Source organism: Pollachius pollachius (genome assembly GCF_949987615.1).
Source record: "Pollachius pollachius genome assembly, chromosome: 2".
Lineage (NCBI taxonomy): Eukaryota > Metazoa > Chordata > Actinopteri > Gadiformes > Gadidae > Pollachius > Pollachius pollachius.
The window spans coordinates 9,265,421-9,289,667 of NC_136935.1; the positions used below are offsets into that span (position 1 = coordinate 9,265,421).

Genomic DNA, 24,247 nt, shown 5'->3' on the forward strand with positions numbered 1-24,247 from the left:
CCGGAGCAAGGAGCTTTGCGGCAGTCCGGCAGCTCAGCTCCAGAAGTAAAATCTCTTTCTACACCATGTCGCAGTTCATGGACTTCAGAGAGCCATGGCCAAAGTTCCTTTCCCCCAATTCTTCTCAACCATGGCCAAGATATCCCCAACTATGAGTCTTTACTTGTTGTGGAAGTGCCAGAGACGTCAGACACAGTTTTTATGATTCAAAATATCATCCAAGGCGCACACAGCTTTTGGCCGTGATATTAAATTTAATATTATATAAATACCCATGCATAATATTATTATTATTATTATTATTATTATTATTATATTATATTATATAGATATAGAGCTCTGGGAGTCCGCAAATGGCAACAATCCCTTCTCCTCAATGCTGTGGTTCAGTCTGACAGCTCATTGGTCATTGGGCAGCAGCTCATTTGCATTAAAGCTACAGACACCAGTAACAGCATTCTGAAGGGACTGAAACAGAGGGGAATAGCGGTAGGCGAGATTTTTTTATATCCAGCAAACAGCTTCAAAAACATGTTTTCTGGAAGCCAAATACTATGTTTACTTGTTGTGAAAACGCCATAATATGTCTCCTTTAAAGGCCGAGTTGCAGGTTAACCAACACTGTCGATTAATGGGTACATAAACCACTAAAGATATTTATATATATATATATCATTCAAAAAATGTCTCCAAAATGGTGTTAAAGTCCAGCTTTTGGTAGTAACAGGTTTTTTAAACACAATTCGGCGATGACGTCACGTTGGGAGACGTGGTGGAAGGTAGCCTCAGCCTAGTACTAGAACTATGGCGTCTAACTAACTGGGATGAGAAGTCAATGAGATCCGTCGACGGATGCATGTAGTGTGAATGTAGGGTCACTCACTCAACACTCGCAACACTCACAAACTGTCAACGTCGCAACCAAGTCAATATGTGCAGAGGGGAGTAAATAAGCGGCCCCTCCCCAAGTGGTTCAGTCCAGGTGGGCCTTGAACTGCGATTGGTCAGAAAGACTAACAGCTATGACAACATTGAACTCTCGTGCAGGCTCGAAGAGGGTGACACACACACCTTGAAGGAGTTTTTTCACACATTCCGTATCCAGCTTGTTCCACGTTTTAAGCACCCAGGCTACTAGTATACGGCGAGCTGGGGCTCTCATGTTCGCCCCTGCGGTGTTTTCCTTGTCCGCAACCCCTGCCATCCAGTTGTCATACGATTCATGCAGACTGGCTTTGAACAGCTGATTCCATGAATGTGCTTTGCGTGTGCCGTGTTTTTGGTGATGCTGTATGGTTATGCTGTTTAGAGCTTAAATAAATGTGCTATATAAGTTGACTACGTACAATTATTGAAGTTTAACATTTTGTATATATTTCTATCTCTCTCTCATCTGCTGAACACTCATACTGGGCTCTCAGTACTCGTCTCTCTCAAGGGTCTCAAGGCGGGCTTTTGCTAACTTCAAACCAGCTCGGATGTTCGGAAGATCTTTCGTGTCTTTACGTAAACCTTCCCTTCTTCCGAAATAAGAGTGTTCACGAAACCCCCCTCAGAAGTTTATGGCTATGCCATAAAACCGGAAAACAGATCGTTTGTGAGACTGACTTCATAACAACAACAAGTAGGAATGCCCGCAGGGCGCTTCTTTGCTGAATCAGATGAATCAGTTATCAGAACTGTTTGCGATGGTTGAACATGAGCGATAATTTATCAGGCGATGTTTATAATTGTAAGCTATTATGTATCGTAATGCAAATATTAGAATTGCTGTTAGGTTCACCACTACAGCTTGCTGCAAGTTTACTTTATTCTATTAATGAAATGGGCAGCCATTTTAGTGACGTGATCTCGGAGGACTCGGGTAGCTTTACTCCCGCACGAAACTGAGCGAAAACTCTGCTCCAATAGAGAGTTCAAAGCTCTTTCCTCCGAGTTTAAGGTCCGAGTCTCCCTGAAACTCGTGCGTTTTGAAGGCGGCATACGGCTGTCGTCTCCCCCCAAGACGACCTAACTCAATGGGTTGTGGGGGAAATAAGATCAATTGCAAACCGCTTAAATTGTACCTACTTTTTCGTATTACATTTCATTTTGTGATACCGAACAACATCAAATACAATGGATAACCGTTTAAATGTTTATTACCAACAAGCACATTGCGCAAATTCGTTGGAAAATGAACCCTGCAACACGGCCTTTAATACGAGTTTTAATATCGCTGTAGAGATATTCTGTAAATAAAAGTATTTACAGAAATCAGGTAGATTATAACATCTAGATGGGTAGACGATCGTCCTCCTCCGTGTGGATTTACTCATCCAGCCGTCGCTGTTGGGTTCATAATAAAATAAAATAGCCTCAACACTCAACAGCAGGGGGCGCCGCAAGTCTCTGAATGGAGGCTATTTTCATTCATGTTTCTTATACACATAGTAAAAAAATAAAAGCAACGATGAGCAAGCGAGGTTGAGACGTAAGAAAAAGCCAATCTAGCTTAATCACAGCTTGAACGATCCTAGCTTGAAGCGGACTCGAAAGTGGATCATAAAGTATTAATAGGCTGGTGTGGATTTATGGTCTGATAAGACAGACGGAGATTGAATCCTACATGTACAGCCTACCCACACGGACCACCAGAACCTACAGTCTACAGCCTACCTCCACGGACCACCAGGACCTACAGTCTACAGCCTACCTCCACGGACCACCAGGACCTACAGTCTACAGCCTACCTCCACAGACCACCAGGACCTACAGTCTACAGCCTACCTCCACGGACCACCAGGACCTACAGCCTACCCACACGGACCACCAGGACCTACAGCCTACCTCCACGGACCACCAGGACCTACAGTCTACAGCCTACCTCCACGGACCACCAGGACCTACAGTCTACAGCCTACCTCCACGGACCACTAGGACCTACAGCCTACAGCCTACCTCCACAGACCACCAGGACCTACAGTCTACAGCCTACCTCCACGGACCACCAGGACCTACAGCCTACCTTCACGGACCACCAGAACCTACAGCCTACCCATGCGGACCACCAGGACCTACAGCCTACCCATGCGGACCACCAGGACCTACAGCCTACCCATGCGGACCACCAGGACCTACAGCCTACCCATGCGGACCACCAGGACCTACAGCCTACCCACGTGGACCACCAGGACCTACAGCCTACCCACGCGGACCACCAGGACCTACAGCCTACCCACGTGGACCACCAGGACCTACAGCCTACCCACGCAGACCACCAGGACCTACCCACGCGGACCACCAGGACCTACAGCCTACCCACGCGGACCACCAGGACCTACAGCCTACCCACGCGGACCACCAGGACCTACAGCCTACCCATGCGGACCACCAGGACCTAGAAGATAACAGCGCTACTCCTGCTCGTCCAGGACTTCATCTCGCGGTTCCTTCAGACCAGCGGTCGTGGCTGGGGTCGGGGGAGACTTTTGTTTGTTGTTTTCTTAAGTCCCCACCATGAAACGCTGGTTTCAACACACACATTTGTGTGTTATAGGATGGACCCTTCTCTCCCAGTAGGACAGACCCTCCTCTCCCAGTAGAACGGAACCTACCCTCCCAGTAGGACACTCCAGTCCCGGCTACCGAGTCCGACGCACCGGGCGGCTGCCGTCCAACCCCCGACCGATGGACCACACGGGTGACCCGGTGTCCGGACTCGGGGGTCCGGGCCGCCGCTCGGCTGCTGTGGCCACTCGACCGAAATGTGTTACGAGGTCTACGTCATCGCTTCCGCCCTGCTCTCCCTCCCCCCTCCTCCCCGGCCCTCCCCCGGCGTCGGTGGAGCTGCTGCCTGCGATCCAACATGGAGTAGCGAAAGATGGGGCTCTGGCGGGGCCAGCCCTCGGAAACTAGCGACGAGCACACCAAGCACCACGGAACTACCGGGATCTCCTTACTCACAGGACCTTAGCGGGATTAACACGCACGGAATCGGTGTTTTTGGCGGGTCGCGGCGGCCGGGAGATCGAAGGTTTCGGGGCGCATTCGTGACCGAGAAGCAACTGGTTGGTTGGAGGAGAAAGCGAGCGAGGAGAGAGAGAGGAGCGAGACCGGGAGACCGACCACCGCCACCCGGGGAACCATGACAAGCAGACCGCCTGCCCCCGTAGCGGCGGAACGCCGGAGGTGAACCGAGACAATGCTGGAAGACACACGGCCGCACGAGTGAGTATCCCCGGGGGGGATACCGCGTCGAGTCGCGGACACCGCGGTGCACGGGGGCTGTGCGTGGCGGGTGGATCTGTGTATGTGTCTGTGTGTAGCTATTCCGTGGCAGAGGTGTAGCGCGGGGAACAGAGGCCCCCACCTCGGGGTGGACCCGGGAGGGGGAAGGGGAGGGGGGGGGGGGGGGGGGGGGGTCGGGGTAGAAGCGTGGGTGGATCGGAAACATTTGGCCCGCGTGAGACGCGTGGAGGTCTGGGAGTTGTGCGTGAGACACTCCGTCGGTAAAGACCCGCGCGCCAGAACAAAGAGAAGGCGCCTTGAACGGTGGCGCTCGAGCCCTCTCCCCGGCCCCCGATCTGCTCGCGGTGTAGCTCGGGCGGAGGGGGAAGTCTCGCCGGATGTGAGACATCCGATCTGTCCGCCATCTCTTCCTCAATCCGCCTCATTTGCATACCCCGACACCACGCGCCATTCATAAAAACACGCAAGCTCGCGGGAGGAAGACGTTGTTTTTAACCCCCTGACGCGAGGACGTAGGCCTCGCTCCCCGTTTCGGGCAGCTGGGTCGGTCTCACGTTAATAACCGGAGCCGTGTTTGTTTAAAAGTAGGCTATAAACGTCCACCGCGGCTCAGAGGGACGTCGGGTCTTTATTAACAGGACCGAAGTAGTCACGGTCACGCGCTGCAGAGGCGCGCCCCCATGATAAATAAATATATGGTTTTGACGTGCGGGTTTGAAATGTACGGGTTCGTGCCTCATCGCAGAATTGCTGTCGGTGAACCGGAAGGGCGGGAGGGCGTTGCGTGACGCGGGCCTCATTCATAAAAGCTGTAACCTTGAGCTCCAGCCATTCATGCCTGCCGTACTCGCGCTCTGCCTGTGCAAGTGGGGCGCGTCTCTCTCTCTCACACACACACACACACACACACACACACACACACACACACACACACACACACACACACACACATACACACTGACACTCACACTTTTGTGTGTTACTTATCCGAGGGCAGGAGTGTTTATATGTAGTGTGTGTGTGTGTCGCAGTTATTTGAATACGTCTTTGTCGTGCAGCGTGTGTCGGTTGGCCGTCTACAAGGAAAAGCATTAGGCCACACACACGCCATGTGTGTCTGCAGAATCAGCATGTGTTGGTGGCATCAGAAAGGTCACCCGGGCAACCAAACCTGACCCGTCAAAATAAAAGCATACATCCGCCAACTCTACGTCATATATCTGCTGCGGTCCACTCCAGTAACGCACTACACTACAGTAATCCACAACCCCACAGTTATACACACAACACTGCAGTAACGCACAACATTACAATAATCCACAACCCCACAGTTATACACACAACACTCCAGTAACGCACAACACTCCAGTAACGTACACAACACTACAGTAATACACAACACTACAGAAAAACACAACACAGTACAGCGGTAATATTATAATAACGCACAACACAGTACAACATTAATATGAACAGAACACTTCATTCATATTACAGTAACACAGTACTACATTTATTTAGCAGTAAAACAATACAGTAACATAACATTTACTCAACACTACAACATGTGGTTACACTGTTTATTGTTGACCTGTCAGTCTCTGGTCTCTCTCCCTCACCCCTAAAGCTACCTGTCAGTCTCTGGTCTCTCTCCTGGCCCTCGGCCCTGAAACTACCTGTCAGTCTCTGGTCTCTCTCCCTCTGTCCTAAAGCTACCTGTCAGTCTCTGGTCTCTCTCCTGGCCCTCAGCCCTAAAACTACCTGTCAGTCTCTGGTCTCTCTCCCTCTGTCCTAAAGCTACCTGTCAGTCTCTGGTCTCTCTCCTGGCCCTCGGCCCTAAAACTACCTGTCAGTCTCTGGTCTCTCTCCTGTCCCTCGGCCCTAAAGCTACCTGTCAGTCTCTGGTCTCTTTTGGCACTCACCCCTAAAGCTACCTGTCAGTCTCTGGTCTCTCTCCTGTCCCTCGGCCCTAAAGCTATCTGTCAGTCTCTGGTCTCTTTTGGCACTCAGTCCTAAAGCTACCTGTCAGTCTCTGGTCTCTCTCCCTCACCCCTAAAACTACCGGTCAGTCTCTGGTCTCTCTCCTCTCCCTCGGTCCTAAAGCTACCTGTCAGTCTCTGGCCTCTCCCTCAACCCTAAAGCTACCTGTCAGTCTCTGGTCTCTCTCCTGTCCCTCGGTCCTAATGCTACCTGTCAGTCTCTGGCCTCTCTCCCTCAACCCTAAAGCTACCTGTCAGTCTCTGGCCTCTCTCCCTCACCCCTAAAGCTACCTGTCAGTCTCTGGTCTCTCTCCTGGCCCTCGGCCCTAAAGCTACCTGTCAGTCTCTGGTCTCTTTTGGCACTCAGTCCTAAATCTACCTGTCAGTCTCTGGTCTCTCTCCCTCACCCCTAAAGCTACCTGTCAGTCTCTGGTCTCTCTCCTGGCCCTCTGCCCTAAAGCTCCCTGTCAGTCTCTGGTCTCTTTTGGCGCTCAGTCCTAAAGTTACCTGTCAGTCTCTGGTCTCTTTTGGCACTCGGCCCTAAAGCTACCTGTCAGTCTCTTGTCTCTCTCCCTCCTCCCTAAAGCTACCTGTCAGTCTCTGGTCTCTCTCCTGGCCCTCGGCCCTAAAGCTACCTGTCAGTCTCCGGTCTCTCTCCTGGCCCTCGGCCCTAAAGCTACCTGTCAGTCTCTGGTCTCTTTGGCACTCAGCCCTAAAGCTACTTGTCAGTTTCTGGTCTCTCTTTGGCACTCAGCCCTAAAGCTACCTGTCAGTCTCTGGTCTCTCTCCTGGCACTCAGCCCTAAAGCTACTAGTCAGTCTCTGGTCTCTCTCCCGCGGCCCTAAAGGAACCGGTCAGTCTCTGGTCTCTCTCCCTCTGCCCATAAGCTACCTGTCAGTCTCTGGTCTCTCTCCTGGCCGTCGGCCCTAAAGCTACCCGTGTCATTCTCTGGTCTGTCCAGGCCTAAGGCTACCTGTCCATCTCTGGTCTTTCTTGGCCCTCGGTCCTAAAGCTACCTGTTAGCCTCTGGTCTCTCTCCTGGCCCTTGGCCCTAACCCTAGGGGAGGCCACTTCTGTCAGATCTTTTTGAGGTCCTATAGGTTGAAATCCTCTTTTAAATCCTGACAGCGATCAAGGAATCAGAAGCTCTGGAAAGAATTCCACAACCTGGTACTGGCTGTCACAGGGAGGGAACGAGCCGGGTAATTATTTAATTCAACCCTAAGAAAACGATTTGATGATCTCCCTCCCTCCCTCCCCCCTCCCCCCCTCCCTCCCTCCCTCCCTACCTACGTATGTATACCTCCCTCCCTCCCTCCCTGGCTGGCTGCTCTCTGCTTGTACACTCATCTTCCATGATGACCAGTCTTCCACAAGGCTAGGCAGAGCTATTGCTAGTGAGCTAGTCACATGTTTTGGGGGAGGGGAGGGAGGCCTGGAGGTGCGGGGCAGGGGTTGTTTTGGGTCGGTTAGTTTCAAACTCAAGCTCACTCTAGCTGGTTCTCCCGATGGCCTGCCTTTAATTGAGGATGGAAAATGACTTTATCACTAATACGAAGTTCATATGGAGGGGCCTCCCCATACCTCAATGAGTCCTAAATGTCCTCCCATCAGACTAGACAAGCTAGCAGGCTCTGTTGTGGAGGTGGCTTTCTCCTCGCCATAACAACAGTGAAGTACTGATGTTAGCGCTGCTAACGGGCTCTGCTGTGCGGCATGTGTGTGTGGCAGGTGTTAGCTAGGTGTTAGCACTATGCTATCAAGCGTTGTTGTACTAGTTACCGGTGTTATCAGTCAGCTAACAGGATATGTTAGGCCTCTGGTGTTACCACTAACCTTACAGGCTCTGCTGTTGGCCTAATGGGGTTGGCACTATGCTAACAGGCTCTGTCAGATGTTAGAGACGTTAGCGCTGAGCCAACAGGCAGTGTGGTGCTGACTAGCAGTGTTATTAGCTGTGCGCTTACAAAGGTTAACACCTTGTAAGAGGATATGAAACATTAGAGGGGTTCTCTGACGGCTTTCAGCTAAGAGCCTTACGACCATCGGCTTAACCTCCTGTAGCTCGCTATGAAGCTACGACTTCTGTATTCACCTTTCATGGCGGAAACATTGGATAGCAGCTGAATTGTTCTTCTAATGCTCAATTAATGCACAAGGTTTCGTTCCGGTTGGGTCGTTTTTTTCACTTAAAGTTAAAGGATATGTATTAAAATGACATACAACAACACAACAAAGGTCAATGTTTACCTGTCTGCTGAAGCTCCAAATATGGCCGTTAGTGCTCACATTGGGCGTGACCGGGTGGTTCTTTCCAAGGTGGGAGGAGCTTAGATACTGGCCATTTTATGTCAACATGTGTTATGTTTAGACGCCCCTAAGGCACAGTCCTTATGGTGTTCTCTGCTAACAGCGTGCACGTACATCCACACCCAGCCCAGCCAATTTGAAGGTTGGATTACAGTCGGCCAATCGAAGTCTCCCTAACAGCCCGCAGCCTAGGAGGCTGAATATGAGCATTCATGATGTCACCGCTGCAGGTCGAGATACTGGGGAGTCTGGTGTCTCTCTGGCTGTCTGTCCCTCTCTTTATCTATCTGTCTCTCTGTCCGTCTGGCCCTCTTTGTCTGTCTGTCTGTCTGTCTGTCTGTCTGTCTGTCTGTCTGTCTGTCTGTCTATCTCTTTATTTATCTGTCTGTCTGCCCCTCTCAGGTCTCTCGTTAACTGTCTGTGTGTAAGCCTGTCGTTCCTTCTCTCTGTATTGTTTCTCTGCCTATATCACTATGTCTGTCTGTCTGTGTCTGTCTGTCTGTCTGTCTGTCTGTCTGTCTGTCTGTCTGTCTGTCTGTCTGTCAGTCTGTCGGCCTGCCTGCTTGTATCAATCTGTCTGTCTGCCTGTATCACTCTCAATCTGTCTGTCCCTCCACCGTCTCACTGCTGTCTGGAAAATCGTCTCCATGCTATAGCAGTGGCGTGTTGTCTCTCTGCTCACGTGTTTAACATTAAGGCCTTCAATCTGCCTGTCTGTCTGTCTGCCTGCGGGTCAGTCTGTACATCTTGCTGTATTGGGGACGTCATGGTGTCTGATGGCTGCTGATTCACACCCGAACGCGGGCGATGGGAGGAGCGGTGTTTGGCTCGCGTCCAGCGATATCTTATCACCAGGAAGTCTCTCCAGATGGCTGCGGTCATCAACTGAACTCTGAGCTCTGGAGCCGACCCGCCTTCCACACCCATATGCCCAGTGCTTCTAGTGGGTCGGTCTTACAACGGAAAACTCAGAGAACAGGGGATCTGGTCCCACATGCTCTGAGAGGGTCTTCTGGGTACCGAGGTTAAAGTCTGCTCAGTGGATTCACCCTAATCCGAGCTCCTGGGGTCAGACTGGTCCACAATGTCCTCAACCTATCTCCTTGGATCACTTCCCAAACCCCTACCTTCTCCTTAATGATGGTCATTAAGGAGCAGTTAGGGGTTAGACAGTACAGAGACAGGTCATTAAGGAGCAGGTAGGGGTTAGACAGTACAGAGACAGGTCATTAAGGAACAGGTAGGGGTTAGACAGTACAGAGACAGGTCATTAAGGAGCAGGTAGGGGTTAGACAGTACAGAGACAGGTCATTAAGGAGCAGGTAGGGGTTAGACAGTAGGGTTAGGGTCCCTTGCTCAAGGACACTTAACAGGACCCAGGAACTTTGGACCAACCTAACACTCCTCCCCTCTCCCCCCTCTCCTCCCCTCTCCCCCCTCTCCTCTCCAGTGACAGCTACATCGTGCGTGTGAAGGCGGTGGTGATGAGCCGGGACGACTCCAGCGGGGGCTGGTTGGCCCAGGACGGGGGCGCTCTGAGCCGGGTGGGGGTCTGTCGCCTGCTAGGCCCCGGGCTGGTCACCGCCCCCGCCGCAGGCAGCCTCAGCCAAGGACACTTCCTCATCCATGGGGAGCGGCTCCTGGACCACCAGGTGAGCCTCTGGCCTCCAGGACCAGGTCAAGTGTAGACCACCTTCAGGTCTAGTGTAGACCTCTTCCCAGGTCTAGTGTAGGCCTCTCTCTCCTCTAGGTCTAGTGTAGGCCTCCTCCAGGTCTAGTGTAGGCCTCCTCCAGGTCTAGTGTAGACCCCTCCCTCCTCCAGGTCTAGTGTAGACCCCTCCCTCCTCCAGGTCTAGTGTAGGCCTCCTCCAGGTCTAGTGTAGACCCCTCCCTCCTCCAGGTCTAGTGTAGACCCCTCCCTCCTCCAGGTCTAGTGTAGACCCCTCCCTCCTCCAGGTCTAGTGTAGACCCCTCCCTCCTCCATGTCTAGTGTAGAACCCTCCCTCCTCCAGGTCTAGTGTAGACCTCTTCCTCCTCCAGGTCTATTGTAGACCTCTTCCTCCTCCAGGTCTAGTGTAGACCCCTCCCTCCTCCAGGTCTAGTGTAGACCCCTCCTTCCTCCAGTTCTAGTGTAGACCTCTTCCTCCTCCAGGTCTATTGTAGACCTCTTCCTCCTCCAGGTCTAGTGTAGACCCCTCCCTCCTCCAGGTCTAGTGTAGACCCCTCCTTCCTCCAGTTCTAGTGTAGACCTCTTCCTCCTCCAGGTCTATTGTAGACCTCTTCCTCCTCCAGGTCTAGTGTAGACCCCTCCCTCCTCCAGGTCTAGTGTAGACCCCTCCCTCCTCCAGTTCTAGTGTAGACCTCTTCCTCCTCCAGGTCTAGTGTAGACCTCTTCCTCCTCCAGGTCTAGTGTAGACCCCTCCCTCCTCCAGGTCTAGTGTAGACCCCTCTCTCCTCCAGTTCTAGTGTAGACCTCTTCCTCCTCCAGTTCTAGTGTAGACCTCTTCCTCCTCCAGGTCTAGTGTAGACCTCTTCCTCCTCCAGGTCTAGTGTAGACCTCTTCCTCCTCCAGGTCTAATGTAGACCTCTTCCTTCCCCTGGTGTGGGTTCTAACGGGTTCCCCTGGTGTTGGTTCTAACGGGTTGCCGTGACGTTGTCTTGGCGGATAGGTGATCCTGGAGTGTCCGCTCAGGAAGGACCTGCTGTACACCACGGCCACGCCCACCTTTCACCATTGGAAGGTGGAGGACAGGAGGTGTGGCCTGTCCTTCCAGAGCCCAGCTGACGCCCGGGCATTCGACCGCGGCGTGAGGAAGGCCATCGAGGACCTGGCTGAAGGTAGGAGACCTGAAGACCGCGTGATGGAGACAGAACACACAGGCTGGTCCACGCTGTCTTTATGGGCGGCATGCGGCTCAGGAGCTAGAGCGGGTTGGCTGGTAACCGGAAGGTTGCTAGTTAGATCCCCAGCTCCTCCTAGTGGAGTGTCGAGGTGTCCCTGTGCGAGACGCCTCACCCTGACTGCTCCTGACGAGCTGGGTGTCGCCCTGCGTGGTTGACTCCGCCCACGGTGTGTGAATGTGTGTATGAATGGGTGAATGTGAGGCAGTATTGTAAAGCTTTGAGCGCCGACTGGCTAGAACAGCGCAGTATGAATGCATCAATCCACCATGTGTTGATAACTGGAGTCCTCTATGACCCCTGCTCTGACGGAGCTCCAGCAGCAGGTGGTCTCAACGCACAACGATTTGTGTCCTCAGGGTCCACCACCTCCTCCACCACACTCCACAACGGGGCGGAGCTGGGGGACGACGACGTCTTCACCGTAAGACCCCTTCCTGTCTCACTGTCCTATCAGATTACAACTTCCTGTCTCAATGTCCTATCTGATTACCACTTCCTGTCTCACTGTCCTATCAGATTACCCTTTCGTGTCTCACTGTCCTATCAGATTACCTCTTCCTGTCTCACTTTCCTATCAGACTACCTGTCCGGGGATATTCTCCTAGCACAGAGTAGCGGTAGCACATGTTCCATTTGTGTTTGTGCGTCTTTGTCGTAGAAATAGTCGTCGTCGTAGTAGTAGTACATTTGCATTTAGAAGACACTTTTATCCAAAGCGAGCGCTTTTATATCCTTATGCAAGGACATACAACATACAATAAGTGCGTACATTAAGTGCCAGGACTTACAACATACAATAAAGTTGAAGTAGTAATAATCATAATAATACATTTTATTTGTAGAGCACTTTACATTCAAAAATCTCAAAGTGCTACAGAGTTTAAGAGAGAAAAAAGGGTTGTTAAAACATATAATACATAAAGTCTTAAGGTTTAGTTTAAAAACAGCCGTAGTCTGTGGAGCCTCCAGGCGGTCAGGGGGGCTTTCCATAGTCTGGGGGCAGCAGCAGAGAAAGACCGATCGCCCGTGGTGCGGAGCTTGGTCTTAGGTGGTCTGAGGGTGTGTGCTGATGCAGAGCGAAGGGTGCGTGAGGTTGGTCTGGGGGGTGAGGAGCTCCTGGAGGTAGGGGGGGGCATGTCCGTGGATGCACTGGTGGGTGAGGAGGGAGACCTTGTATTCTGAATGCGACAGGGAGCCAGTGAAGGGATTCGAGGATGGGGGTGATGTGTTCATTTTTGCGCACCCTCATCAGGATCCTGGCAGCGCTGTTTTGTACGTAGTGGAGCTTCTGGATGCTCTTGCCAGAGATCCCGATGATTAGTAGTAGTAATAGTAATAGTAGTAGTAGTAGTAGTGGTGGTAGTAGTACTGCATCTCTGTAGTACAGTAGTATTACTGCTTCATGTTTTGCAACCTATTTTCTTCCGGTGTATTTACTACAATATACCGCATGTTATCTGCTACAGAGTTGGTGTCTAACTCTAAGTTGGTGGGCTAAAACAACCTGGAGCAGATAGAGAAGTTAAAGAACATAAATACTGGAGTTGTCCTGAAGCAGCGATTCCTCAGCTGTGTGTGTGTGTGTGTGTGTGTGTGTGTGTGTGTGTGGTTGTGTGTGTGTGTGAGAGTGCCTTTCCTCTGTCATCTGACACCCGTAGCTGTAGTAAAGGTTGCAGGGTCACTTCCTGGACACACACACACACACACACACACATGCACACACAGAGCTGTTTCCAAGCTTAGTGCAGTGATTTACGATAGGAAGCGTCTTGCTAGTCATCGTTGGCTGAGAGAGACAGGCGGGGGAGGAGAGGGGGGAGTGTGAGGGAGAGAGCAGAGGGGGAGGAAGAGAGGGGGAGTGTGAGGGAGAGAGCAGAGGGGGAGGAGGAGAGGGGGGAGGAAAAGAGGGGGGAGAGCAGAGGGGGAGGAAGAGAGGGGGAGTGTGAGGGAGAGAGCAGAGGGGGAGGAGGAGAGGGGGAGTGTGAGGGAGAGAGGGGGGAGTGTGAGGGAGAGAGCAGAGGGGGAGGAGGAGAGGGGGGAGGAAAAGAGGGGGGAGAGCAGAGGGGGAGGAAGAGAGGGGGAGTGTGAGGGAGAGAGCAGAGGGGGAGGAGGAGAGGGGGAGTGTGAGGGAGAGAGCGGAGGGGGAGGAGGAGAGGGGGAGTGTGAGGGAGAGAGTGGAGGGGGAGGAGGAGAGGGGGAGAAAGCGGGCAGGGGGAAGGGGGAGAGAGATTGGATCAGGGAGGGGTTCAGGTGCACAGCGCCACATGTTTGTGCAACGTGGAGGTTTTTAGGTTTTTTATTACGCAAACCATTTTTTGATACCGTAAGTTGTGGTTCTCAAAGTGATCCATCTCTTTTTTATTAACATGATATTGTGAACATGTTCTTCTTTAAGGTAGCTCGTTAATGTTCACATAAAAGTTAATACATTTAGTTTGGGGAAAATATTCAATGTTCCCCCCTCCCCCTCCTGTTAAAGTTAACCCCTCCCCCACTGCCCATTGGGGCGGGGCTTACTGGTCTTTTTATTGGAGGTGGGGCTAACTTGTCTGCTTTGTTGAGGGCGGGGCAACTGGTCAGTTTTTTGAGGGCGGGGCTAACTGGTCTGATTTTTGGGGGGCGGGGCTAACTTGTCTGTTTTGATGAGGGCGGGGCCACTGGTCAGATTTGTTGGGGCGGGGCTAACTGGTCTGTTTGGTTGGAGGCGGGGTTCACTGGTCTGTTTGGTTGGAGGCGGGGCTAACTGGTCTGTTTGGTTGGGGGCAGTGCTAAGCAACCCTGTGTCTTCCTCACTGCAGTGTGTTCTGTGTGTTACGATTGTTTCGTCCAATCAGCAGCCTGTGTTTTTCCCGCCCCGCAGAACGCCACCGACAGCTCATCCAACTCCTCCCAGCGGACGGAGGGCTGCCAACCCCCGCTCGACACATCGCCCCTCGCCCGGAGACAAGGCTGCAGGCTGGGGCATCACCATGGCAACGACTTCTACGAGCCCTACCGCCTCACGGACCAGTTCCTGTTTGAACAGGTGACCTCACACACCTGACCCCTGACCTCACCCACCTGACTTCTGACCTCAAACAGCTGACCTCACTCACCTGACCCCTGACCTCACCCACCTGACCCCTGACCTCACCCACCTGACCCCTGACCTCACCCACCTGACTTCTGACCTCAAACAGCTGACCTCACTCACATGACCCCTGACCACACCCACCTGACCCCTGACCTCACCCACCTGACCCCTGACCTCACCCACCTGACTTCTGACCTCAAACAGCTGACCTCACTCACCTGACCCCTGACCTCACCCACCTGACCCCTGACCTCACCCACCTGACCCCTGACCTCACCCACCTGACTTCTGACCTCAAACAGCTGACCTCACTCACATGACCCCTGACCTCACCCACCTGACCCCTGACCTCACCCACCTGACTTCTGACCTCAAACAGCTGACCTCACTCACATGACCCCTGACCTCACCCACCTGACCCCTGACCTCACCCACCTGACTTCTGACCTCAAACAGCTGACCTCACTCACATGACCCCTGACCTCACACACCTGACACCTGACCTCACCCACCTGACTTCTGACCTCAAACAGCTGACCTCACTCACCTGACCCCTGACCTCACACCTGACCCCTGACCTCACCCACCTGACCCCTGACCTCACACAGCGGACCTCCAGTATCTGACCTCCAGTATCTTCTAAGAGGTCATGAACATTTCCTAACGTCTGGTTCTCCTCCTGCTCCTCCAGTCGCTGTCCCGGTTCCCGCGCCACGTGACCTTCCAGGAGGAGGAGGAGATTGTGAGGATCAACCCTCGGGAGCGGAGCTGGGAGTCCGGTCCGGAGCGGAGCTGGGAGTCCGGTCCGGAAGGGGGCTGGGAGTCCGGTCCGGAGCGGAGCTGGGAGTCTGGTCCGGAAGGGGGCTGGGAGTCCGGTCCGGAACGGGGCTGGGACCGCGGTTCGGAGAGGGCGTGGCGGACCGGCTACGAGGACTACCGCCATGCTGCTGTGCGTGACCACTTCCTGCACAGCGACCCGTCCTCCTCCTACGTGCACTTCTCCAAGACAGACGGCCCCAAGCACGAGTACTCATACCCCCTGGCCCCGCCCCCCGACGGCCCCCAGGGGCCCCTCGGTGCCAAGCCTCCCGGCCACGCCCGGCACGGGGGCTTCTCGGGCGTGGTCTCTGCCCAGCCGCGCCCCTTCCTCCCCGGCTCCTCCCCCTCTGACGACGACGGAGGCGGCGGAGGTGGGGTGAAGGGCGGGAAGGCGGGCAGCTCCGGGCGCGCTCAGTGCGAACACTGCGGCGAGACTTTCTACCCCTCGGCTAATCGGAGGGGCCGGTGCCAGGACGCGCCGGACGCGGTGGGCGGCTGCGTGCGGCGGGTTAGCTGCATGTGGCTGGCCGACAGCATGCTGTACCACTGCATGTCGGACCCCGAGGGGGACTTCTCGGACCCCTGCTCCTGCGAGGGCGGGGGCGGGGGCGGGGCACGCCGGGGGCCGCGCTGGCTGGCCCTGGGGGCGCTGTCCCTGGTGGCGCCCTGCCTGTGTCTCTACCCCCCCCTCCACGCCTGCCACCGCGCCGCGCTGGCCTGGGGATGCTGTGGGGGGCGCCACAAGGCGGCCAGCTGAGCCCCCCCTTCCCCCCCCCCTTGGTTTACATGTCCGGCCTCTAGCGGGGAACCGGACGGACACACGGACGCCACAATAAGCCAAAAGGAATAGCTGTTTTGTTGTTGTTGTATTTTACAGATAAGCTAGCGCCGGGTCAGACGTCAGAACGCTGACTCCTCCCCCCCGTCCGGTTCCAACCAGAGAACCGTGTGTGTGTGTGTGTGTGTGTGTGTGCGTGTGTGTGTGTGTGTGTGTGCGTGTGTGCGTGTGTGTGTGTCTCCCACTCCACTCAGTACTTGAAGTCTGAAGACCGACCGCAACGGACACATCCACCAAAACACACCAGTCACTGTTTCTGATTGGCTCAGAGCCGTCGGTGCCTGGTCTGAATGATGACATCACCTGGCACCCGTTTGAGCCAATCAAAACAATCAATTAATCAACAATCAATCATAGCAAGCCGTGGTTGGCCAGAGATGTTCCCAGGGCTCTGATTGGTCGCCAGAGGCTTCGGAAGATGACCAGGGAGGACATTGACCATATTTGGTCAAGGGAAGTCTTCAGGTGTGTCCGTTCTGTGTCTGAACTCCCTGTTCACCTGCGATGTACAATCACCCCCCCCAAACCTATCCCAGGCCACTGATTGGCTGAGAGGATGCAGGGCAGCCTGATGTCACAACAGCAGGAGGAAACGGGAGTCTTATTTTAGACAGGATATCCTCATCCTGCCTCATTGCTGCCCCCCCCCTCCCCCCAGACCTGAAGAGGAAGGGGGAGAGGGGGAGAAAGAGAGTACCCGGTGTCTGTCGTCTCCATAAGCCATTTACAAAGTGCCTGAAACACGCTCCCAAACTTATTGTGTATTTAAATCAAAGTTAAGAAAGATCTACGAAATCAGACTCGTTTTTTTACGCTAAGTATTTTTACCTCTGTAAAAAAGAGCAAAAACTATATTATATATATCACGTGTATGTTGTAAATGTTTATCTCTATTTTAGTTTGTATTTTTAATAACTGTTTCTAATGTGTACAGTAGTACTTTGTAGGGGAGGAAGGGTTGCCAGGTCTAAGAAAAACAAGGAAAAGTGTGTGTCTTAGCTTCTGCCTCCAATAAACTGAGAAAACCTTAACGATGTGTGTTTCTGTGTCGACTGCAGCACTCTATTGCTAACAGTTATTACTCAACTCATAGTGATAATAATAGCTTGTTTTATATAGCACCGATCGGAATCAAGTACAATTAAAGGGTTTAATAGCGATGTACAAAGTTTACAATGAATGAAGTTATAAACAAAAGGGGCCGGTCTATGAACTTGAATAGAATGCCCTTATTAGGCGTGGCTTAATGTCCTGACTGACAGCCATCTTTGCCTACCTGAAGATATTTAAAATAAAAACCTTGAATGTTGTAATTGGCTTAAGTGATGGGCATTCAAAAGGTGTGAGTGAGTGTGTCAGGAATCAGTAGGTAAACAAAGTTCCCAGAATCCTCTCTGCTCCAGGGTAACATGTGATAGCAATAACTGTTCTCCTCTCGTCGCTCGTTCTCTCTTTCTCTCTCTCTGTCTCTCTCGTGTGTGTGCCTCTCTCTCGCTCTTTTTCGCTCCGTGTGTGTGTGTTTCTCTCTCTGGATATTCTCTAAAGTATGTGAGTGATAATGATGGAGGGGAGGAGAGGGAGGAGGGGAATGGAGAGGGATGAGGGGAGAGGGAGGAGGGGAGATAAAGTAACAGGAGGAGCAGTAAATCCCCACAGCCTCAGACCACATCAGGGCCACATGTGCAAACATTTAAGATCTCTCTCTTGCTCTGTCTCCCCTCCCTCACTCATGCTCTTTCTCCCGCCCTGTAAATCCTGTCTAGTTTTATCTTGATGCCGTCTTATTGTAATCCACTCACAACTCCTGAAAGATACTGCAACATCATCTAGAATATGTACTAGGTGTGTGTTCCGTGAGATAAACACACTTAGTATATAATATATTTTAGCATATGTACTAGGTGTGTGTTTCAGTAAGATAAACACACCTAGTACATAGGTTATAGTTATTCTACCAGGTGGTGTCATTGGCTGTATCCCGCCTAGCCCTAACCCCTAACCTCACCCTCCCCCTAGCCCTAACCCCTTAACCCCGCCTTTCCCCTAGCCCTAACTCTTAACCTTCCCCTAGCCCTAACCTTAACCTCTCCCTTCCCCTAGCCCTAACCCTTAACCTCTTCCTCCCCCTAGGCCTAACCTTTAACCCCGCCTTTCCCCTAACCCTAACCCTTAACCTCTGCCTTCCTTTAAAGCAAGGTTTAAAACCTTAACATCCCCCTCCCTCTTCTTCTATCCTCAAATATTTCCCTTACCCTAAACTTAACCCTTCCTATTCTCTTATACTTATTCTTCCTCTAAATTTAACAATGTGTTTCTTTTCCCTCCAAACGGAATGGCTCCCCCCCCTGTCTCCCTCCTCATATTATGTCGTCTTCTTATTATTATAAACATTAACCATACCACAGTCCCCTCCCCTGGGACCGGCCGCCGTCCTCACTGGGCGGGGCCCGGCCCCACTACAGGGGTCCTCACTGGGCGGGGCCCGGCCCCACTACAGGGGTCCTCACTGGGCGGGGTCCGGCCCCACTACAGGGCTCCTCAGTGGGCGGGGCCCGGCCCCACTACAGGGGTCCTCACTGGGCGGGGTCCGGCCCCACTACAGGGGTCCTCAGTGGGCGGGGCCCGGCCCCACTACAGGGGTCCTCACTGGGCGGGGTCCGGCCCCACTACAGGGGTCCTCACTGGGCGGGGCCCGGCCCCACTACAGGGGTCCTCACTGGGCGGGGCCCGGCCCCACTACAGGGGTCCTCAGTGGGCGGTATTTCATTCTTTCTTTACTTTCTTTTAATAATGTCAGTCTTTTTTCCCTTTTCATGCATCCATACCATGAACTGCCCTTTATATATATATTATTTATAAAACATTAACCCTTTTCAGCTGATCCCAGTGTACCATCCTCTGACTTTTCATTTGAAGATGCTCCTTTCTTCATCAATAATAATCTTGTTTCCTCTCCCTTTCCCTTTTCTATATTCAAAATTTTCTTCTATTTTACTACCCTTTATGAGTTGACAGCAGTTACTCTAGCCCTACTCCCTGATGTTAACCCTAACCCTACTCCCTGATGTTAACCCTAACCCTACTCCCTGATGTTAACCCTAACCCTACTCCCTGATGTTAACCCTAACCCTACTCCCTGATGTTAACCCTAACCCTACTCCCTGATGTTAACCCTAACCCTACTCCCTGATGTTAACCCTAACCCTACTTCCTGATGTTAACCCTAACCCTACTCCCTGATGTTAACCCTAACCCTACTCCCTGATGTTAACCCTAACCCTACTCCCTGATGTTAACCCTAACCCTACCCCCTGATGTTAACCCTAACCCTACTCCCTGATGTTAACCCTAACCCTACTCCCTGATGTTAACCCTAACCCTACCCCCTGATGTTAACCCTAACCCTACTCCCTGATGTTAACCCTAACACTACTCCCTGATGTTAACCCTAACCCTACTCCCTGATGTTAACCCTAACCCTACTCCCTGATGTTAACCCTAACCCTACTCCCTGATGTTAACCCTAACCCTACCCCCTGATGTTAACCCTAACCCTACTTCCTGATGTTAACCCTAACCCTACTCCCTGATGTTAACCCTAACCCTACTCCCTGATGTTAACGCTCCAGAGAAGTTTAACCAGGGTGAGTATAGTATACAAGCAATTTGCTTGCTTTATCCCCTTGCTCATATTAAGTATATCCAGATTTCGGTTACATCTCCATTGTACGATCCGTGGCTTTAATATTAAACTAACTAACCCTTAAATTCAGCTTGCAGGGAGTGGCGCTCCTTCTACCAAATCTGGAGAGGGAGATGTGGCATAAATTGTGTCCAGTTGTGCGATGCGGTTTGTTAATTCAATGAGATTTTTCTGATTTATTTTCCTCTCATAGCCACTATAGGTAATTATTTCACCCCTTATATACGCCTCCAGGGTCTCCCTCTGCACTGAAGTGGAAACATCCGTCTTATTTACACTAAGAAAGAAGTCTATTTGTATGAAATACATTCCACAAAGTCCTCATTTGAAAGTTAACGATTATTGAAACGCCATGGAGCGTGGCCATGATTTAGTCCATCAAAATGTGCGTCCATAGTCACTGGGGCATGGTCAGATATAACTATTGGGTTATGAGAAATGGAATTAACACATGGGAGAATGTTATTATCCACTAGAAAATAATCAATACCAGTAAAAGTGTGATGGACATTTGAACAAAAAATAATATTCTTTATCAGTGGGATTGAAAAACGCTGTGGGTCAGAAAGGGCAGATTGGTCCTCAAGGGACTGGATCAATTTAGCAGAACTAAAAGGCGTGGAGTTTCGGTAGATGAGCGATCTAGTTTAGGAATCAGCCAACAGTTAATGTCCCCTCCCCATAAGGGAATGTGAGGGCATATCTGGTAGAGTGCAGAACAAAGGTTACAAAGAACATCATCACAATTTGGACCATATACATTTACATAAAGTACCCGAGTGTTATACAGTTCACCAGTAACGATTAAGTACCTCCCATTAGGGTCTGTAATCACATTAAAGCATACACAAGGAATTGTTGTGCAGTATAATGGACACTCCTCCAGATTTACATTCAAATGAAGACTGATATACCTGGTCAATCCAGCTACATTTTAATCTTGACTGATCTGAGACTTTGAGATGAGTTTCTTGTAAATCATTAATTTGGGCCCCCAAGTGGTGGAGATGGTGTAGCACTTTGCTGCGTTTGATAGAATTGTTAATGCCCCTGCAGTTCCAGCTGCAACATTTAAGTCCACATACCCCTTCTTGTTTCACTTTAATTAAGGCCCTATGAACAGGTTATGAGATAAGGAGTGGTGCTCAGTACTAAACATACCAGCAAACTAGTATTGTATGTGTAAGATTACAATCAGCCAGGAAGATCTGGCTGACACACAGATAAACAAATAAAACAAAATATATACATATAGCAACCATTGGTGGAAGGCATGCCACGTGACCCCTTCCCACCCTGGCAAAAGTGTCTTCCCAAACGAGACACGCCGATTAACCCTTGTAGTACATGCTAAACGCTCCGTCGTAGCCATTGCGATTTCAGCAAACTACTATAAACCACAAACCACCTACAACCACCTAGAGCAATGTGAAACAGTTTGGAACACGAATAGAGAACGATCAAAACAAAAACAAAACAAAAGAGAAAATCTAGGTGACAAAATACTAGTGAGTTGCAACCTTTGCAAAGCCCCCTAGTATAGGTATAGGCAGGGCCGTAGCACCAAATTCTGGGCCCTGTATACAAGAGGTACTGATAGGTCTCATACTAGCCGTGGTAATAATAACATCATTACTATTATGATTGGTTTAATGTTCTCTTACTAGCCGTGGTAATAATAACATCATTACTGTTATGATTGGTTCTCATACTAGCCGAGGTAATAATAACATCATTACTGTTATGATTGGTTTAATGTTGTCATACTAGCTGTGGTAATAATAACATCAATACTGTTATGATTGGTTTAATGTTCTCATACTAGCCGTGGTAATAATAACATCATTACTGTTATGATTGGTTCTAGAACTAGCTCTGGTAATAATAACATCATTAGTGTTATGATTGGTTTAACGTTCTCATACTAGCCATTGTAATAATAACATAATTATGGTTTTGATTGATTCTCATACTAGCAGTGGTAATAATAACATCATTACTGTTATGATTTGTTTAATGTTCTCATACTAGCCGTGGTAATAACATCATCACTGTTATGATTGATTTAATGTTCTCATATAGTCTGACCGCTGACCTCTGACCTCTGTCTCCTCTCCTCCGGTCTCCTCGTTCTCCTAATTTAAGTGGATAGCTGGACCTTCTGAAACTGATCTTTCCCACTTTACTTGACGGCATCTCTTGGAGGTTGAGAGTGTATTATAATGAAGAGAAGAATAAGAATAATCACTAGAACTGTAATATGTAATATTATAATATTTATGTAATATATATTTATTCACCGTATTACAATACGTTTTTTAGAAAATGTTATGTTGTTTGAACATTTTAAGTGTCAAATACAATATTTTTGTGGTTGAACGCTGCTCCAGAGAAGTAAAACCAGGGTGAGTATATTATAAACCCTGATTTATGCGAAAAAACGAAAAGAATAGAATGGAAACGTTTTTCCAAAATATACAATTAATCTATCACACTATAAAAAAATAAAGACAGGGGATTAGATAACAAACATGTAAAACAACAACATCCAAACAATAAGAAATCTCAAAACAAAAGAGGCACGATGTGAGAAGGGGAACTACAACTGGTTTCAGCTAAACACCTCCCTTTCCTGGCCGAGGAGGTGAACTACCACTGGTTTCACCTAAACACCCCCCTCTGCTGGCCAAGGGGGTTCCAGCTGTTGAAGGGATGAGAATCTCTTTCCTTAGGAGTTATACTTAGATCCAATCTGACGAAGAACGACTTTAGAAGATTTCCTGCTATTGAAGAATTATTATCCTTTCAAAATTGAAAAAGATAACTTTATAATTATTTATGATTCTATAATAATATCCTTATATAGCCATCTTCAGGATCTCAGGAGATGTTTAAAGGAACTTTTTCTGCTCATACTTTTACTACTCATACTAGTTTATGTACAGTTTCATACTTTCAACAAATCCAACGTCAATAAATAGATGTGCAAGTGCACATTCACCTCGGACCTTGCGCTGCCTCATGATTGAAGCTTCCTAGCTTTACCTCATTCAAGTTAAGAGTGATTAGCTATCTGATGATGGGTGCCTCGCTACGCGCTCAGGTGCCGGAATAGTCGTCATCAAATAAAACGTAAGAGGTAACACTGGTGTTTTTATCGGTCGTTTTTATCCGTATACTTATTGAATAACAACTTTTCTTAAGTGTGGCCTCTGTGGGTTAGTGAAGTAAGCTGAGGGTAAACACTCTGGTGACCAGGGTTCAAGTCCCACTGACTCACTTTAGTGAAATCTCCTGAAATCTATGTCATGTGAATTAAAAGGTAAATTATACCTTTCGAGTACGCAATAGTGAAAGACCGTGTAGTGGACATGGTGTTCGTTAACACTAGTGACCTTATTCCTCGTTAACACTATTCATTACCTTGGTGGTCCAATGGTAAGAGTGTTTGTTAACACACTACATCCCTACTCACAAGGCTACCAGGAAGAGTGAAGCTGTTAAAACTAATCACTGACTTCAATGAGGCTAAACCTAACTTTCACACATGTGAATTGTAAATTCAAGAATGTCATCAAAGAAATGTAGGCTATATTGAATACCTTGGTTGTCCAGTGGGAGTGTTGGGTTAACACTCTGTGGGGTTTGAGTCCCCACCCCAGCGTCAAAAAAGGGAAGTACGAAGGACTGAAGGCCAATTTCCACCAGAACCGGCACGGAAGCGAAGCCTGGGGGGGTAGGTTCAATATGTCGCTTGAAGAAAGATCCATAGATAAATTGAACATGGGGGGCTAGGTTCAATATATTGTTTGAAAAAATGTATTAAAAAATCTATACAGCCTATCGATTTATTGATCCTGGACAGATTGGACAGATTTATTTTTTTTTTTTTTCCTCAAGCGATATATTGAACCAATCAATGTCTAAATTCTTATTGATTCCCAGTGACTGTCATTTTGTATTGTGTGTGTGTGTGTGTGTGTGTGTGTGTGTGTGATCATTTCAATCAAGAGACCAACACAGAGAATATTAAAGCATGTTGTGCTTTTAAATAATTTTGAATCCCTTAATGTAAAAACATATCTGAAACATGTCACACATCGTAACACACTTGCTGTGGATGCATATGCTAAAATGAACATTTACCCACCTGTATAAACTGTTATAAATATCCAAAAATGATTACGTGTATACAGTTGTGAAGGAAACTCATGATTCAACTAATAAACTTGTTGAATGGTTAACACACAATTCTTCAACATTTAACTTATTCATAATCCAGCAGGTATGCACAAATCACAACTCATACATATCTGTCATTTTCTTTGGGATGATCATTGAAGAGACCACTCTTTAGTGTCTTTGGTTTGAGTTTGGATTCACCACAACCC

At 49.8% G+C, this 24,247-nt stretch overlaps 1 protein-coding gene across 1 annotated transcript; it reads left to right on the forward strand.

The window, feature by feature from the left end:
• The first annotated feature begins 3,834 nt into the window (after positions 1-3,834).
• LOC307070643 (sprouty-related, EVH1 domain-containing protein 2-like) lies at positions 3,835-17,157 on the forward strand. Its single transcript, XM_079729210.1, has 6 exons — positions 3,835-4,209; positions 9,970-10,171; positions 11,189-11,357; positions 11,780-11,844; positions 14,284-14,448; positions 15,188-17,157. The coding sequence occupies exons 1-6, from the start codon at positions 4,184-4,186 to the stop codon at positions 16,070-16,072; spliced, it is 1,512 nt and encodes a 503-aa protein (XP_079585336.1). The 5' UTR covers positions 3,835-4,183; the 3' UTR covers positions 16,073-17,157.
• Positions 17,158-24,247: the final 7,090 nt, after the last annotated feature.